Genomic DNA, 18,441 nt, shown 5'->3' on the forward strand with positions numbered 1-18,441 from the left:
GTTTCTTGTTAAAAAAAATAGGGATCTTACAATTTCTTAATACAAGAAGAACCATACAAGAATTACAAGAAGCATGGATATGGTAGACTGTCAAGAGACTTTGACCAGACTGCAAATATCAATATACTAGAGGACATGGGTTTAAAGTGAGATGGGAAAGTTTACAGCACACATATAAGTTTGCTTTTAAAGACATGTTGATAGGTACCTGGAACATGCTGCCAGGGGCCATGGTGAAAGCTGATGTTTTGGTGTAATGTTTATCACAAAGGGCATTTAGATAGATACATGAACAAGTACAGAATTGATGAATGTAGATCATGTGCAGGCAGATGGGATTAGTTTAATTTAGCATTGTGATTGGGATGGCACGACCTCTTCCTGAGCTATACTGTTCTATGTTAGACATGGGTAAAAAGAGGGAAGAGGTCCTGCACAGTCAGTATAGGGAGTTAGGGAAGAGAATGAAGAGCAGGACCTCCAAGGTAGTTATCTCTGGATTACTCCAGAACCTTGTGCTGGTTAGAGCAGGACTGGGATAATTGTAGAGATGAATGAATGGCTGAGGAAGCAGTGCACGGGGCAAGGTTTAGAGTTCTGATTCATTGTATCTCTTCTGGGGAAGGAAGGACCTGCACAAAAAGAGCAGGTTACACCTGAACTCAAGGGGGACCAATATCGTTGCGGGCAGGTTTGCTAGAGCTGTTGGAGGAGGCTTAAGCTAATTAGTCGGGGATGGGAACTGGAATGATAGAGCTGAGGATGAGGAAGCTGGTATACAAGTTGATACACTGTTGTTACGCCTGTGCTCCCCCCCCCCTCCTTTTTGAGAATCGCAAGATCGCTATTAAGTCAGGTCAGGAGACCCAGGAAATGAGCGAAAGACATGCAGAATCCACAAAGAGTTTGGAATGTGTCCTGGCCTCCGAAAGGCGGAACCATTGATAATGGCTATTGTCTCTTGGAGACGGAATTGTGTATTGAGCGCTGTGCTATTCATCGATGCCCATTGCATCCTCCCCAACCTGACTGACATCTGAGACCCCGTGAGTGGGGATAAAAGAGGGTCTGTGGGAACAGCCCCTCAGACACACCAGAAGAAACACTTGAAATCCTGTAACAGCGTAATAGCGAAAGCCGGTGGAAAGCCACGTGCGTCCTTTTCCATTTGCCTCGGAATTGGTGGTCTTGCCACAGGAGAACGGCTTTAGCTAACCACAAAGGGTTATCAGCCCCCAACGACTCTCGAAGAATTGACATCATAAAAGGAATGGGCAAGTTAAACATCCGTCTTTCTCTCCAAACAAAAGTTGCAGCTTGAATGAACTTGAGTGACTTTTATATTTCCATCGGACAATACATTATCCCCTAGACAACAATAGAGCTACTTCTTATTATTATACCCGCGCTTTTAGATTTAGTATTGACGACATATATTATCTGTATGTTTGCATTGATATTATTTTTGTGTATTTTTATCAATAAATACTGTTAAAAATAGTACCATCAGACTTCAACAGACCTCTCTATCTTTGCTGGTAAGTGACCCAGTTACGGGGTACATAACAATTGGGGTTCTCGTCTCGGGATTTGACACCAAATTGAGAGGCCAGTGAATCGGGCTTGTAAGTCCAAACTTGGATCTGGTTACGCGGGTAGCCATATGGGAAACCAGCAAAGATGGACGAGGATGAATTTATAGAAAACCCGACTCTGGAGGCACTAGAGGCGGCCACCAAATCGGACTTGATAAATCTGGCAAAAGGGCTAAACCTCGCAGATGTGAGGTTGTTCATGAAAAGCGGGAGGTGCAAAGGGCAATAACTCAGTATTATATTGGGAAGAATGTGTTTGCAGCTGAGGTATTGGAAAATAGCCCTGAAAAGGTACCAGCTAGTGGGACCTTTCCAACTAGTTAAGAGTTGGAGAAATTAAGGTTGGAACATGCAATTAAGTTAAAGCAGCTGGAAGCAGCTGAGAAGGAGAAAGAAAGAGACGAGAGAGAGAGAGAGAGAAAAGAGGGAAAGAGCTGAAAAGGAGAAAGAGAAAGAGGGAAAGAGCTGAGAAGGAGAAGGAGAAAGAAAGGGCCGAGAGAGAAAGGGAGCATGCGCTCCAGCTAAAGGAGTTATAGGTGAAACGGGATCAGGAAAGAGCTGAGAAACAAAGAGAGCATGAAATTCAGTTAAAACAGCTGGAAGCAGCTGAGAAAAAGAGGGCCAAGAAGGAGAAGGAGGCAGAGAAACAGAAGTTAAGGCAAGGGTGAAGAGATCAAGGGTCAGACCGAGAGGAGCGATTTAATTTTAGTCGGGAGTTGAGGTTAGTACCTCCGTTCGAGGAGACGGATGTTGATAGTTATTTCTTGCTTTTTGAGAAGGTGGCAGTGAATCAGAAGTGGCCCAGAGATCAGTGGGTGGCGCTGTTACAAAGTGTGTTAAAAGGGAAGGCACAACGAGCATATACGGTGTTGTCTATGGAGAAGGAAGAGGCAGAGAGTTATGACAAAGTAAAAGCAGCCATTCTCCGGAGTTATGAGTTAGTAGCTGAAGCGTAAAGACAGAAATTCAGAAATTTAAAGAAAGGGTGGAATCAGACGTACACCGAGTTTGCCTATGAGAAGGGTGTGCTCTTGGACCGTTGGTGTACCGCAGAAATAGTGGAAGAGGATTTTTGGCGTCTCAGGGAGTTAATTCTGATTGAGGAATTTAAAGGTTGTGTTTCGGAAGATATCTGGATGTATTTGAATGAGAAGCCGAATAAGTCCATCTCAGAATTTGCTAGGTTCGCAGATGAATATGCCCTAACCCACAAGACAAAGTTTTCCTTGAATAAAAGTTCCCAGAGAGACCGTGGGAACGATAGAGAAAGCCCACCGGCTGAGGCAGAGGTCCCGCCAGGAGCTAGTGGTAAGATTGAGGGGGAAAGGCAAGACGGCCAGAGATTTCCGGGTTTGACCTGTTTTAATTGTGGAAAGGGGGGGCATATTGCATCTAGGTGCTTTGCTCCGAGGAAAGAGACAGGAAAAGGGAAAGCAGCAGTCCCTATCGGATGTGCCGTGGTAATCAGCAAATCGACAAGTGAGCCCCAGGTAGACAGAGTATGAGAAGGGTCTGAGACTTGTATGTCAAACGGAACTGTGCCTGTGAGGGAGGGAGACACACCAGTTCCAGTACGGATCTGGAGAGACACGGGGGGCTGAACTATCATTGATCAGCAGTAAGGTACTAGATTTTGGACGCAAGATGGGAATGGTAGCTGTGAAAGGAATAGGAAAAAAGACGGAAATGGTGCCCTTGCATAGGGTCATTATGAATTGTGAGCTAGTCTCTGGACCAGTTGAAATGGGGGTGCGATCAGAATTCCCGACAACTGACCGGTCGTCCTTCTGGGTAATGATTTAGCCGGTGGTAAGGGTTGGTCAGCAATGATGCTGACGAGCCGGCTGGTGAGCATTACGGTCCCGCCCCTAGATTCCAAGATCTATCCCGCATGTGCGGTCACTCGCAGCATGTCGAGAAAGGCAGCTGAGAACGAGAGCAGTTTAAATCCGGCCAGTATCGATTTGGCCGAGACGTTTTTACCGACCTTGTACCAAGAGGGTTTAGAGGGTGGTAAAACGAAGAGTAGTAAAGTAAAAGAGAGTAAGGGGGAGGAGGTAGACCTGCCCTTAGCGAGGAAAAAAGTTCTAGAGGCACGAAATAAAGATGAGAAACAGACAGAGCTGCTAAAAGGTCCAGAGTTGGACACGGATGATCTGTCTGGTTTGGCAGAACTGTTTGAAGAAGTTGAAAATTCTAAAGGTGTTCCCGAAAATGAGATGAGGGCAGTCCTAGATGAAAAGGACGCCATTAGCTTGAAGAAGTCTGCTGGGTTGGCAGATGAGGTTGTTTCGGCCCGCGGGGTTGAGTTTACTCCGGAAGGGAGTTGCTCAGAGAGTAGCTGGGAGAATCAGGGGAATTTAGAATTTGGACCGGGTACGGGTATTGAAAGCCTGGAAGAGGCAAATGTCCCGTTTGAGTGTGTCCAAGATGTGGATGCACATGGTACTGAACCTAGTAATGGAGCTCAGAAAAAGTCTGAGGTATTTGATCCGGTTGAAAAGGAATGCAGTCCTTGTGGGTCAGATAGACTTGGTTCAGTGAAGAAAGGGTTAACCTTGGTAATAGTGGGAAGTGAGAGTTCCCAGGTGTTTGTGCTCGAAGGTGTGTTAAAAGTTAGTGGGGAGATGAATATTATTATTGAAGGAGACGGGAAATATGTAGTTCCCAAATTGAATGAAGAAAGTTTAAAGGCTGGACTGATATCAAAAGCAGCAATCAGGCTGCAGAGACAATGGCGTGGTACCACAAAGCCTGTGAATCAATTACAGGCTGAGGTGGAAGGTAACGGGGCCCCACACGCTATTGTTATTCCAGAGTGTGGTGTGAAAAGGCAGAATTTGAAATGCTGTTTGAACAAAGAGTTTGAACTGAGAACTAATAGCTTGAAGGTTCCTGAAGAGAAAACTAGCAACTTGCATAAAATTAAAGAATTGGGTGGAAATTCAGAAGATGGTCTAAGTTTGGGACACATTGTTGATAAAATAACTCCTATGGAAGGAGCGGACGAAAGCCTATTTCGTCAGGGTGCACAAGCTCCCCACGTGGGAATTAACCGGAAAAGAGGCAAGGGTTAATGGGGACGCCATTTTTAAATAGCAAAAGCCTGTTTTACGGGATTTCGACAAAGCATGTGAATAATAAAGACAACCCCATGGAAGCCTGCCTGTTAAGTTTGAAAGCAACATAAAGATTAGTATTTGCATGAACTTTTGTAGTATATTTGTAGCTAAGATCACAACTCTTTAGTTTTTGTTTGCTAAAGAAAAAATAAGACCTACAAATAGGTGGTTATTAAATTGGAGTCTGATGCTACAAGACTCTAGCAAGGTACAAAATGTTAAGAATTATTAAAGGAAGTGACAATGTAATCGGTAACCATCTAGATACTAAATTGAATGTATAACTGTATTACCCTGTTAAAAAAAAACTTCTGTATGCTGTTAGATTCTAAAATCCTGTAAGACTCTGTATTACTTCATTTTTTTCCGATGGTAAAAAACGCGTTGAAGAAAGGGGGTGTTACGCCTGTGCTCCCCCCCCCCCTCCTTTTTGAGAATCGCAAGATCGCTATTAAGTCAGGTCAGGAAACCCAGGAAATGAGAGAAAGACATGCAGAATCCACAAAGAGTTTGGAATGTGTCCTGGCCTCCAAAAGGCGGAACCATTGATAACGGCTATTGTCTCTTGGAGAAGGAATTGTGTATTGAGCGCTGTGCTATTCATCGATGCCCTCAAGGAATCAGGCAACGTGGGCTGGTTGGGGGATGGCATCCTCCCCAACCTGATTGACATCTGAGACCCCGTGAGTGGGAATAAAAGAGGGTCTGTGGGAACAGCCCCTCAGACGCACCAGAAAAAACTCTTGAAATCCTGTAACAGCGTAATAGCGAAAGCTGGTGGAAAGCCACATGCGTCCTTTTCCATTTGCCTCGGAATTGGTGACCTTGCCACAGGAGAACGGCTTTAGCTAACCACAAAGGGGAAATCAGCCCCCACCGACTCTCGAAGGATTGACATCATAAAAGGAATGGGCAAGTTAAACATCCGTCTTTCTCTCCAACCAAAAGCTGCAGCTTGAATGAACTTGAGTGACTTTTATATTTCCATCGGACAATACATTATCCCCTAGACAACGATAGAGCTATTTCTTATTATTATACCCGCGCTTTTAGATTTAGTATTGACGACGTATATTATCTGTATGTTTGCATTGATATTATTTTTGTGTATTTTTATCAATAAATACTGTTAAAAATAGTACCATCAGACTTCAACGGACCTATCTATCTTTGCTGGTAAGTGACCCAGTTACGGGGTACGTAACACTGTGTAGTGAGACTGTGAGGAAGGATAGGCAGATGCTAGGGCAAAATTGGTCAGTGTAATGAGTTAAAGAGTAATGTGGACAAAATCGAAAAAGGTAATTAATTGAGGACTGAAGATGTTATATCTCAATGCACGCAGTATATGGTGTTACATACCCCGTGGGTATCTTGTGACTGTCTTATGACCATGATGTAATTGAGTATCTGGTGAGCATGACGTAATGGTCTTGTGATGGTGGGGTGATGTAATTTCCTGTCAGTGTGAGGTCACACGATGTAATTTTCCCACCAGTGAGAGGTCATGAGATGGCCTGTTTCAACAGGTGTAAACCGGGAAAGCCTTGCTGCGACGCAAGTCAGTTCATGGTTTAATCTGTCAGTTACTCCGTTATGCTGCGTATTCGTCTCATGACGCAGTTTCAGTTTAAAGTGGAGTTTTACTTTCTGTCTCAAGTCTCAAAGGTTATTGCCAATATTGGTTTCTACCTTTGCAGTCCAGTCAGAGAATGAAGAATTTACCGAAGTACGGAAAACCTGAAGGATCGAGTAACGTCGGTGTCGTCGGCAGTAATACAGAATTGATCTTATTGAAACCTCATTCAAGGAGGTAGTAACCTGCATCTGAGATAGCCTCAGCATTGTGAAAGCAGAAAGGGCTGGACGCAGCATTATTCACCAAGGAAAGGTCAGTTCCTTTAAACCATTTTTATTTCCTTCGTTGCAAATCCTTCGGGCAAGGCATATTTCAGCTGGGATCAGCAGTAACGTCACGTCGTCAAGGAATTTGTTACTTCAGGAAAGTCTCTCCTAATTAGCTGTGTAAACTATTCGGACTTTTGCATTTGTGTTTGCATTTATTGCTTTAAGAACTGTTCGAGTTGCTGCAGAGCCATTAACTTCCAGTTAACTTCGTTTGTTTACTTTTCTTTTTTTTTAAGTCGAACAGTGTTTAATAAATGTTTCTTTGTTTATAAAAACCTGTCTCAATTCTATATTCATTGTTGCCATATCATATCAATGGAATAAGGTAGATTATCTTGTAGCACAGTTAGAGATTGGTGGGTATACAGTTGTGGGCATCAGTGAGTTGTGGCTGAAAGATGATCATAATTGAGAGCTTTACATTCAAGGATATACATTGTATCAAAAGGACAGGCAGGTAAGGGAGAGGAGGTGGGGTGGTTGTGATGGTAAAAGATGTATTCAAATCCTTAGAATGAGGTGACATAGGATTCGAAGATGTAGAATCCTTGTGAGTTAAGAAATTACAAAGGTAAAATGACCCTGATGGGAGCTAAATAGATAGATACTTAATTGATCTCAAAGGAAATTACAGTGTCACTGTGGCATTACAAGTACACAGATATAAACATTAGAAGAGAAGTAGAAAGAACAAAAAATAAATTATCACAAACAGTAAATAGGAGGGGGTCGTCCCTTCCCTGGCCTTAGGTTGACTCATTGTAGAGCCTAATGGCCAAGGGTAAGCATTACCTGATGTTGTGCTCTTCGGAGCAGCACATTTGTCTTAGTCCATTACTAAAAGTGCTCCTCTGTTCAGTCAAGGTGGCATGCAGAGGGTGAGAAACATTGTCGAGAATTGCCAGGATTTTCCATTGGGTCCTTTGTTCTACCACAGCCTCTAGTGTGTCCAGTTTGACTCCTATAACAGAGCCAGCCCTTTTAATCAGTTTACTGAGCCTGTTGGCATCACCAATGTTGATGCCATTGCCACAGCACACCACTGCACAGAATATTGTACTGGCGACAATAGACCAGTAGAACATGTGAAGGAGAGGCCAGCATACTCCAAAGGACCTCAGTCTCCTCAGAAAGTAGTGGTGACTTTGGCCCGTCTTGTAAAGAGCCTTTGTGTTGGTGGTCCACTGAAGTCTGCATTAAGGTGTACCTCCAGGTACTTGTAGGTCCTCTCCATGTCCACGTGCTGCTTATAGCCATGTCTGACACACAGCTCTAAAGCCACACAAACTGTGATCTGCCAGGCAGATAGTCCATTATCCAGGATACAATGAAAGTGCCAATCTACATTGAACAGAGCTTTTCCCTCCAGCAATGAGGACCGTATGGTATTAAAGGCACTTGAGAAATCAAAAAACATGATCCCCACTGCACTGCCCTGCTTATTCAGATTGGAGTGGGCTCTGTTCAGCAGGTAGATGACAGCATCATTGACTCCAATGTGCTCCTGGTAGACAAACTGCAGGGGATCAAGGGTTGATCTGACCGGGGGTTGGAGGTGAGCCAGAACCAACCTCTTCATGATGCATGAGGTCAGGGCCACTGGACAGTAGTCATTCAAGACTTTCAGTTGGCCCTTCTTGGGCACTGGGACTACACATGATGTTTTCCCAGACAGTCGGGACCTTTTCCAGGCTGAGATTCAGGCTGAAAATGCACTGAAGAATGTAACACTCAGCACACTCCTTCAGGGCCTGGGGTTCACAGCATCTGGTCCCAATGTTTTGCCCTTCCTCAGAGCCCTTCTCACCTGCTCCCTCCATAATGGCTAGGGAGTTGGTGGAAGGTGGGAGCTGAGGGAGGTGAAGATTGGGACGATACCAGTTGGTATGTGAAGGTGAGGATAGTAGGTGCAGGGCAAGCAAGGGATGTAGTCAGTGGTAGCCTGTGTTGTTCATCCACTTGTTGAATTGGGAGTGGGAGTGGGTTGGAAGGAGGAGGGGAGGTGTTGGTGCTGAGGGACGATTGGGTGCTCCTGCAACTGAGCTGGTGTGCTGATGGTGGTGTGAACAGGAGGGGAATTGTCAAACCTATTGAAGAATTGGTTTACTTATTAGTCCATTCATGGCTGCTCTCCAAGGCTCTACAGCCAGGCTGATTGAAGCCAATGATGTTCTTCATGCCTCTCCATACCTCCTGTGTGCTATACTGCCCAAGCTTGTGCTCCAGCTCTCTCCTGTATTCCTCTTTAGCCACCTTGATCTTCTCCTTTAGCTCCCTCTGCAAATTCTTCAATTCCTCCCTATCTCCTAATCTAAAGGCTCACTTTTTGTGGTTGAAAAGAGCCTTTAGATCACCGGTGAAGCAGTGAACAACCCTTGATGATATTACAGAGTCCACACAGAAGTGGATGGAGCCAGTGATGCAATTAGTTGGTCGGTTTATGTCCGCCCCATATGATTCACAAAGCACATTCTGCTCAGGAACCTCAGAGCAGCCCTTCAAAGCCTCGATGGCCTCTGGAGACCATTTCTATACTATCTTAGTGGCAGCTAGCTGTTGCTGTACTTTCGGCTTATAGAAGAGCAAGAGGTGAACCAGGTTGTGATCTGATCTTCCATGTGGGGGGAGAGCTATAAAGTTGTATGCATCTTTAACATTTCTGGGGGCAATTCAGAAGGCGCAGGATACTTACATCTCAAAGCTGAAGAAATATTTCAAAGGGAGTATGATGCAACCATGGCTGACAAGGGAAGTCAAAGACAGCATAAATGGAAAAGGGAGGGCATATAATAGAGCAAGAATTAGTGAGAAGTTAGAGGTTTGGGAAGCTTTTAAAAACCAACAGAAGCCAACTAAAAAAAACATAAGGAGAGAGAAAACAAAAAAGATAGTATTTCTTCAGAAATATAGAGTAAAAGAAAGGCCAAAATAGATATTAGACCATTGGAAAATTACACTGGTAATAATGAGGGACAAAGAAATGGAGGATGAACTTAAGTATTTTGTGTCAGTCTTCACTGTAGAAGACACTATCAGTACGCCAGAAATTTGAGAGTGTCATATAACCATATAACAATCACAGCACGGAAACAGGACATCTCAGCCCTCCTAGTCCGTGCTGAACTCTTAATCTCACCTAGTCCCACCTACCCGCACGCAGCCCATAACCCTCCACTCCTTTCCTATCCAATTTTACCTTAAATGACACAACTGAACTGGCCTCTACTACTTCTACAAGAAGCTCATTCCACACAGCTATCACTCTCTGAGTAAAGAAATACCCCCTCATGTTTCCCTTAAACTTCTGCCCCCTAACTCTCAACTCATGTCCTCTCGTTTGAATCTCCCCTACTCTCAATGGAAACAGCCTATTCACGTCAACTCTATCTATCCCTCTCAAAATTTTAAATACCTCAATCAAATCCCCCCTCAACCTTCTACGCTCCAATGAATAGAGACCTAACTTGTTCAACCTTTCTCTGTAACTTAAGTGCTGAAACCCAGGTAACATCCTAGTAAATCAGGGGGTGTCATTGCTATTATTATTGAGAAGGTACTTGGAAAGCTGAAAGATCTGAAAGTAAATAAGTCACCTGGTCTAGATGGACTACACCCCAGAGTTCTGAAAGAGGTGGCTGAAGATACTGTGGAGGCATTAGTAATCTTTGAAATGGTTCCAGGGGACTGGAAAGTTGCAAATGTCACTTCATTCTTTAAGAAGAGAGGGAGGCAGAAGAAAGGAATTTCTTCTGAAACCAGTTTCAGTGGTTGGGAAAATGTGGGGGTTTATTTTTAAGAATGAGGTTTTGATGTACTTGGAGGCATATGATCAAACAAACCTAATTAGCATGGTTTCCCTAAGTGGAAATCTTGCCAGACCAATCTGTTGGAATTCTTAAAGGAAATAGCAGGTAGGATAGACAGATCATTTTACAAGGCAATAATGAAACATTGTGCCACAAAACAAAACACTCAAATATGCATACAGTATTGCTGAGTTTCAAAGATGCTAGGTTACTAGTCAATTACGAGGTAGCCGATCCAACTTAATTGTTTTTAGCACTTATGTGAGAGACACTGAAACCTGGTCAGTATTCAGTGCTTTCAGCTGGAAATTACTTTGGTATCAAAGTTAATCAGGGTTGAAATTAAGGTCCACGCTGATGACCTCCAGGTCAAGTGGCTTTCCAGAACTCCACATCTGTTGACAAGAACAGCCAATTCCATAACCCACTATAGCATCTTAGAGTTACAACAAGGAAGGAGAAACCAAGAGAAAAACATAACCATGGCAATGGAATGGCAGAAGCCAATATCCATGATATCACTGTTCAACTAGAGAGTCCACAGTGAGAACCAAATGGAGGGGGAGGGGGAGGGGGATTTAATTAAGGAACTGAAAATCATTACAGGTTTAGATACCAAAAAAAAATGAGTAAACATGAGGGATAGGTTGGTGAACAGTTTAGCAAAAGAATCAGAGATAAGTTGGGAAGTATTTTTTGCAGAAAGAGTAATTGTCACCCGGAATACATCACTTGAAACAATAGTGTAAGCAATCTCCAACAGTCAAAAGAGAACTGTAAAAGTAAGAGTATTGGCTAGGAATGAACAACACAACCAAGGATGACATCTTCAGACAGTTTACAAAACTGTTCACTTTTTTCACATCTTTTTTTTCACATACGGTTGTGTTATTGTTGGAGCCTGTGATCTACCTTTTGGTGGCATGTATTCAGGTCAATTGAGCAATCTGGCACTTTGCTGTGTCCAAGGAAGCTCAGGGAGGCTTCAAACAAAGTGTGCAGCTGAGAAGCGTGGCGACAGTGTGCAAGCCCAATCAACTCCATTTTTTGCCAATGAAAGCACTGATGAAGAGTGAAAATCATCCAGGATGAGAGCAGAAGGCAGACGGGTATTCATCGCCATCTACATGCGCTTGAATGGTCACTTTCTCCCCCTTACTTGTTGCTTCCAGTGGAAGGTTCCTGCATTCGATCTCCCTCTCCCTCCCTCTCTCCCCCCACCCCTCCCACCCCCACAAGCAATTGTCAGAGTCTTGAGTCCTGGGCAAGGTTTAATCAATGCAGTTTGTGGAGTAGTTCTTGTTATGATGAGTTTCTGGTCTATGGGCACTCCTTTTTTCATTGCTAATTTGTGCGATTTTGATTGGGTGGACAGGATTTGCAGCTAGAAGTTGACAAATGACACAATACTACGTTGAACTGAACTGAGCTAAACTGAATATGCCTGGACTCTAATTTTTTCGCTCTATCTTTTGCCATTTGCATGATTTGTTTTTTTTTTTTTTGCATGGTAGGGTTTGATGTTTTTCTTTGAACGGGTTCCATGATTTTCTTTGTTTTGAGGCTGTCTATGGGAAGACAAATATCAAAGTTGTATACTGCATACATATTTTGATAGTAAATCTACTTTGAATTCTTTGACTGAGGGGAAAAGAAATGAAAAGAGAGAAAATTATAAGAATTGGATAATTTTGCCAAGGAGCCAGTGTATGGAAGATAAGCTAGATTGTTGCCTACTGTGTCTCTGATACCTAATATTATGTCAATAATTGCTGTTTAACTTATAGTTCAAGAACAAAATCGTGGACAGTATTTGTACCTCAGATGTCTGCGGATTCAGGGAAAACACCGATAAAAAAAAATTAGGGATTAATAAGCATCACTTTTATCATGATTTTTCTAGTAAACCATGAAATGCAATGGTACAGAGTTACTCAAGAGAACTTTCATACCTGGGTTCTATTTTGTCCATTGTTAAACTTCTCATGCTGCTCTGCACACGTTGGAACTGCAAAGACACGAGATGAATGGTTAGCGTTTGTACTACTGAGAAACAGAAAATTTAACTCTAGAACTAGAGTTTGGAAAAAGACTCTCTAGTTTCAGTCTACAGGATGGAATATATTGAAATTTTTAAAAAATACATAACAGGCTACATACATACAGACAAACAAACACACACTCCTCCAAGGAGACATTTTGCCAGGTCCAATGACTACTTGCCCTCTTCTGTAGAGGATGGTGTGTGGCATATGGCACAATATGAAGAAAGATAAATTGAAGAGGAACAATATCTTGTTACACCATGTCAATCTAGTGCAAGCTTACAGCAACTACATTCTATCAAATGGGTAAAAGATAAAGAATTGTGCCACGCATCGGGGGATAGGACTTAATTTGAAGGCAAAGATCCTCAATGTTAAAAAATCCAAGTCTCAGCATCCAAATTCAAAGTGGAAAATTACATAGTCACGTTACCAGAGAGCCATCAGTCAAGGAAGTGTGATTGTTATCTGTTCACTGTGTTACAAATTAAGACCATACACAAAAGAAAATGATAAGTCAAAGATTAAGATATCCATCCTTCAAATGTGATTAATTACGCTCTCCTCCATAATCTCCTGAAAGGTTTGACTGTGATGTGGTGAGAAACCAAAACAGAAAGAGCAGCATAGTCTGTGACATGGTTGGTAGAAGGGTGCAAAGACCCCAGGATCTTGGAATTAAAGGAGATTAATGCTGAATAAACTGACCCTAATATCAATGGACTGAGCTTCCAGAAGGTACGTTTGTACATTAACAACATTCAAAACATATAGATACATGGATAGGAATGACTTAGAGGGATATGAGCCAAATGCAGGCAAACAGGACTATCTCAGATTAGAATTGTGGTCAGTATAGACCAGCTGGGCAGAAGGGCCTGTTTTCTGTGCCTTACGACTCTATGTGAGTTCTTCTGCCTGTAACCGGACTAATATCTATGCAATATATCTCAAAATGACATTTGGTCTTCACCCTATTATGAGGAAGGGTTCTTGACCTAAAACATTAACCATTTTCTCTGTCTGGCTGGCTGAGGTTTTGTTATCCGTTCTATGTGTCTACATGAACCTAATCTGCCATTGTGAGGAAGTTTTAGTCCTATCCTCACCATAGCTCAGAGAATTTGACCATGTAGGTAGGATTTAAGCCTACCTGGTCAATACCTGTGGAGGAGGGAGAACTGCGCAGGCGCGAGTGACGTCAGCGTCGAGTGCGCACGTTAAAAGGCAGGACTTCTTTTCAGAGCGGGCAGCGGAGTCCGTGGAAGCAGAGTCCTGGGCTTTGGCTAAGTGGGCTTCGGCGTAAGGGGACTTCGGTAAGCCTGTGTGATTGCTCGCTGAGGGGTAGAAGGTAAGGTCGCTAGGTGCTTTTTAGACTTATTCTATCAATCCAGTTCAGGTATGGGGGAGACAGTCAGAGCAGTGGTGTGCTCCGTATGCAGTATGTGGGAAGTCAGGGTCAACACAGTTGTCCCTGATGACCACACCTGCAAAAGTTGCGTCCAGCTGCAGCTCCTATCAGCCCGAGTTAGGGAGTTGGAGCGGGAGCTGGATGAACTACGGATCATTCGGGAGGCAGAGGCAGAGATAGATAGGAGTTATCAGGAGGTAGTTACACCAAAAATCCAAGAAGTAGACAGATGGGTGACGGTCCAGAGAGGCAGGGGGAGCAGGCAGAGAGAGCAGAGCACCCCTGCGGCCATTCCCATTATCAATAAGTATACCGTACTGGATACTGTTGATGGGGATGACCTACCAGGAATGAGTTGTAGTGGTCCTGCCTCTGGCACAGAGGTTGAACCCTCAACTAGAAAGGGGAGGAGGGAAGAGAGCGATAGTTTTAGGGGATTCTATAGTCAGGGGGGCAGATAGGAGATTCTGTTGGGCAGATCGGGAGTCTCGGATGGTATGTTGCCTCCCTGGTGCCAGGGTCCGGGACATCTCAGATCGGGTGCAGGCTAATCTTGAGAACGAGGGCATGAACCCAGATCTTATATAAAAATCTTATATCACATATATCAAAACTGATAATAGTATGCACATGAACAGAAAATCTCAAACAACTGTAACAGTTGTTCTTCCAGCCCCATCAACAAGCTGACAGAATGGGATTTGAATTAGGAAAGTTACATCAAAAGTAAGAGACATATGCGATGTGGGGAATGACTTTCGCCTATACTTAACGCAGAGGTTGCTAGGCTCTTCATTAGCAAGAGCATCAAAGTTACAGGGAGACGGTAAGAGAATGGGGTTGAGGGGGAAAATAAATCAACCATGAATAGTTGACCACAAATAGAATCAGGTTTAATATCACTGGCATATGTTGTGACATTTGTTGTGCAATACATAACAACTATTCAGATACGACTCTTTATTGTGGACTGGGAGTGGGAAGGGGGCAGGGAAAGATGAATGATAGTTGGGAAGAGAAAAAGGGAGAGTGGAGAGAGTGGGAAGCCCCAGAGTCATGCTGTAACGATCCATAATCCAACTGTTTGGATCAAATGACCTTGCCAACCCACACCATCACTGACACTGGCTTTCCTTCTCTGCCACTTACCCCACAACCTCCCATGGCACTCCATACTCGTCATTCCCAACATCCTTTGCTCAGCCAAAATTGTTCTCCACTACACATTGACAAATACAGTACTAGGCAAAAGTCTTAGGAACCCTAACTATATACATGAGCCTAAGAATTTTGCACAGTACTATATATAAATGAGTGCAAAAACAGTGGGGAATAAATACTGAAGGTAGTGATCATAGGTTCAATGTCCATTCAGAAATCTAATGGCAGAGGAGAAGCTGTTCCTGAAGCATTGAATGTGAGCACTGTCAACCTTCTTGATGGTCGTAACGGAAAGATTGTCCTGATGTTCATTAATGATGGATGCCTCTTTTCTGAGGCATCTTTTGAAGGTGTCCTAGGTGCTGGGAAGGCTAGTGCCTGTGAGGGAGCTGGCCGAGTTTACTACTTTCTGCAGGCTTTTCCTGATCCTGCACAGTGGCTCCTCAAAACCAGGTGGTGATGTAACCAATTAGAATGCTTTTCGTGGTACTTCTGTAGAAATTTGTGAGCAATGAGAGATTTTAAATTCCCAAATATTGATTGGCATCTCCCTAGAGCAAGGGGTTTAGATGGGGTACAGTTTGTTAGGTGTATTCAGGAAGGTGTCTTGACACAATATGTAGATAAGCCTACAAGAGCGGAGGCTGTACTTGATTTGGTATTGGGAAACGTACCTGGTCAGGTGTCAGATCTCTCAGTGGGAGAGCATTTTGGAGATAGTGATCATAATTCTATCTCCTTTACCATAGTATTGGAGAGAGATAGGAACAGAGAAGTTAGAAAACCATTTAATTGGAGTAAGGGGGATTATGAGGCGATCAGGCAGGAAATTAGTAGCTTAAATTGTAAACAGATGTTCTCATGGAAAAGTACAGAAGAAATGTGGCAAATGTTCAGGGAATACTTGTGTGAAGTTCTGCATAGATACGTTCCAATGAGACAGGGAAGTTATGGTAGGGTGCAGAAACCATGGTGTACAAAGGCTGTAATAAATCTAGTCAAGAAGAAAAGCTTACAAAAGGTTCAGAGAGCTAGGCAATGTTAGAGATCTAGAAGATCATAAGGCTAACAGGAAGGAGCTTAAGAAGGAAATTAGGAGAGCCAGAAGGGGCCATGAGAAGGCCTTGGTGGGCAGGATTAAGGAAAACCCCAAGGCATTCAACAAGTTTGTGAAGGGCAGAAGGATAAGACGTGTAAGAATAGGACCTATCAAACGTGACAGTGGGAAAGTGTGTATGGAACCGTGGGTAAGTCGTTGGGTCCGAATGAGATGTCCCCCACGCTACTGTGGGAGGCGAGGGAGGAGATTGCTGAGCGTCTGGCAATGGTAGGGACAGGAGAGGCTCCAGAGGATTGGAGGGTTGCGAATGTTGTTCCTATATTCAAGAAAAGGAGTCGAGATAGACCAGGAAATTATAGACCAATGAGTCTGAACTCAGTGGTTGGTAAATTGATGGAGAAGATCCTGAGAGGCAGGATTTATGAACATTTGGAGAGGTATAATATGATTAGGAATAGTCAGCATGGCTTTGTCAAGGGCAGGTTGTGCCTTACGAGCCCGAATGAATTTTTTGAGGATATGATTAAACACATCGATGAAGGAAGAGCAGTAGATGTAGTGTATATGGATTTCAGGAAGGCATTTGTTAAGATACCCCATGCAAGGCTTATTGAGAAAGTAAGGAGGCATGGGATCCAAGGGGACATTGCTTAGTGGATCCAGAACTTGCTTGCCCACAGAAGGGAAAGAGTGGTTGTAGATGAGTCATATTCTGCATGGAGGTTGGTGAGCAGTGGCGTGCCTCAGGGATCTGTTCTGGGACCCTTACTGTTCGTGATTTTTGTAAATGACCTGGATGAGGAAGCAGAGGGATGGGTCAGTAAATTTACTGATGACACTAAGGTTGGAGGTGTTGTGGATAGTGTGGAGGGCTGTCAGAGGTTACAGTGAGACATTGATAGGATGCAAAACTGGGCTGAGAAGTGGCAGATGGAGTTCAACCCAGTTAAGTGTGAAGTAGTTAATTTTGGTAGGTCAAATATGATGGTAAAATATAGTATTAATGGTAAGACTCTTAGCAGTGTGGAGGACCAGAGGGATCTTGGGGTCTAAGTCCACAGACGCTCAAAGCAGCTGTGCAGGTTGACTCTGTGGTTAAGGCAGCATACGGTGTATTGACCTTCATCAATCGTGGAATTGAATTTAGGAATCGAGAGGTAATGTTGCAGCTATATAGGGCCGTGGTCAGACTCCACTTGGAGTACTGTGCTCAGTTCTGGTTGCCTCACTACAGGAAGGATGTGGAAGCCATTGAAAGGGTGCAGAGGAGATTTACAAGGACGTTGCCTGGATTGGGGAGCATGTCTTATGAGGATAGGTTGAGTGAACTCGGCCTTTTCTCTTTGGATCAACAGAGGATGGGAGGTGACCTGATAGAGATGTGTAAGGTGTTGAGAGGCGTTGATAGTGTGGATAGTTAGAGGCTTTTTCCCCGAGGCTGAAATGGTTGCCACAAGAGGACACAGGTTTAAGGTTCTGGGGAGTAGAAGACAAATAAGTGGAGAATGAACTAATAAGTATTTTGCATCTGCCTTCATTGTGGAAGACACCAGCAGTATGTCAGAAGTTCCAGAGTGTTTGGGGGCAGAAGTGATTGCAATTCCTATTACTAGGGAGAAGATGCTTAGGAAGCTGAAAGACCTGAAGTCATCTGTAACAGATGGACTACATTGAACAGATGGCTAAGGAAATTATGGAGGTATTGGTCTTCTTTCAAGAATCACTAGATTCTGGAGGACAGGAAAACTGCAAATATGACATCGCTCTTCAAGGGAGCAAGGCAGAAGAAAGGAAATTATCCACCATGTAGCCTGACCTCAGTGGTTGGAAGATGTTGGGAGTCAATTGTTAAGATGAGGTCTCAGGGTACTTAGATGCACATGATAAATCAAACCAAAGACAGCATGGTGTTTTTTTTTTGTTTTTGTTTTTAAAAAAAGGGAAAATCTTGCCTGACAAATCTATTGGAATTCTTTGAATGAATAACAAGCAGGATAGACCAAGGAGAATCTGTGGATGTTGCCATTTGTTTTTTTCAGAAGGGCTTTGACAACATCCCGCATATGAAGCTGCATAACAAGATAAGAGCCCATGATATTACAGGGAAAGAAACTGGCATGGATAGACTGATTATCAGGAAGCAAAGAGTGGAAATAAAAGGAGATTTTTTTTTTTGGTTGGCTAGTGATAGTGTGGTTACACATGGATTGGTGTTGGGACAGCTTCTTTTTATGTTATAGGTCAATGATTTGGATGGTGGAATTGACGGCTTTGTGGCCAAGTTTGTAAATGATATGAAGTGGGGCAGTAATGTTGAGGAAGCAAGGAAGCCA

General features: G+C 43.4%; 1 protein-coding gene across 2 annotated transcripts in view; it reads right to left on the reverse strand.

Moving 5' to 3' along the window:
• cog4 (component of oligomeric golgi complex 4) overlaps positions 1 to 18,441 on the reverse strand; it is a 104,188-nt gene that overhangs the window by 48,528 nt on the left and 37,219 nt on the right. For both annotated transcript variants that reach the window (XM_059992504.1, XM_059992505.1), the window contains one exon: positions 12,384 to 12,439. In XM_059992504.1, the coding sequence (XP_059848487.1) occupies positions 12,384 to 12,439 (56 nt within the window). The remainder of the gene's footprint in view (positions 1 to 12,383; positions 12,440 to 18,441) is intronic.

The sequence above is a fragment of the Hypanus sabinus genome, chromosome 17 (genome assembly GCF_030144855.1).
Source record: "Hypanus sabinus isolate sHypSab1 chromosome 17, sHypSab1.hap1, whole genome shotgun sequence".
Taxonomy (NCBI): domain Eukaryota; kingdom Metazoa; phylum Chordata; class Chondrichthyes; order Myliobatiformes; family Dasyatidae; genus Hypanus; species Hypanus sabinus.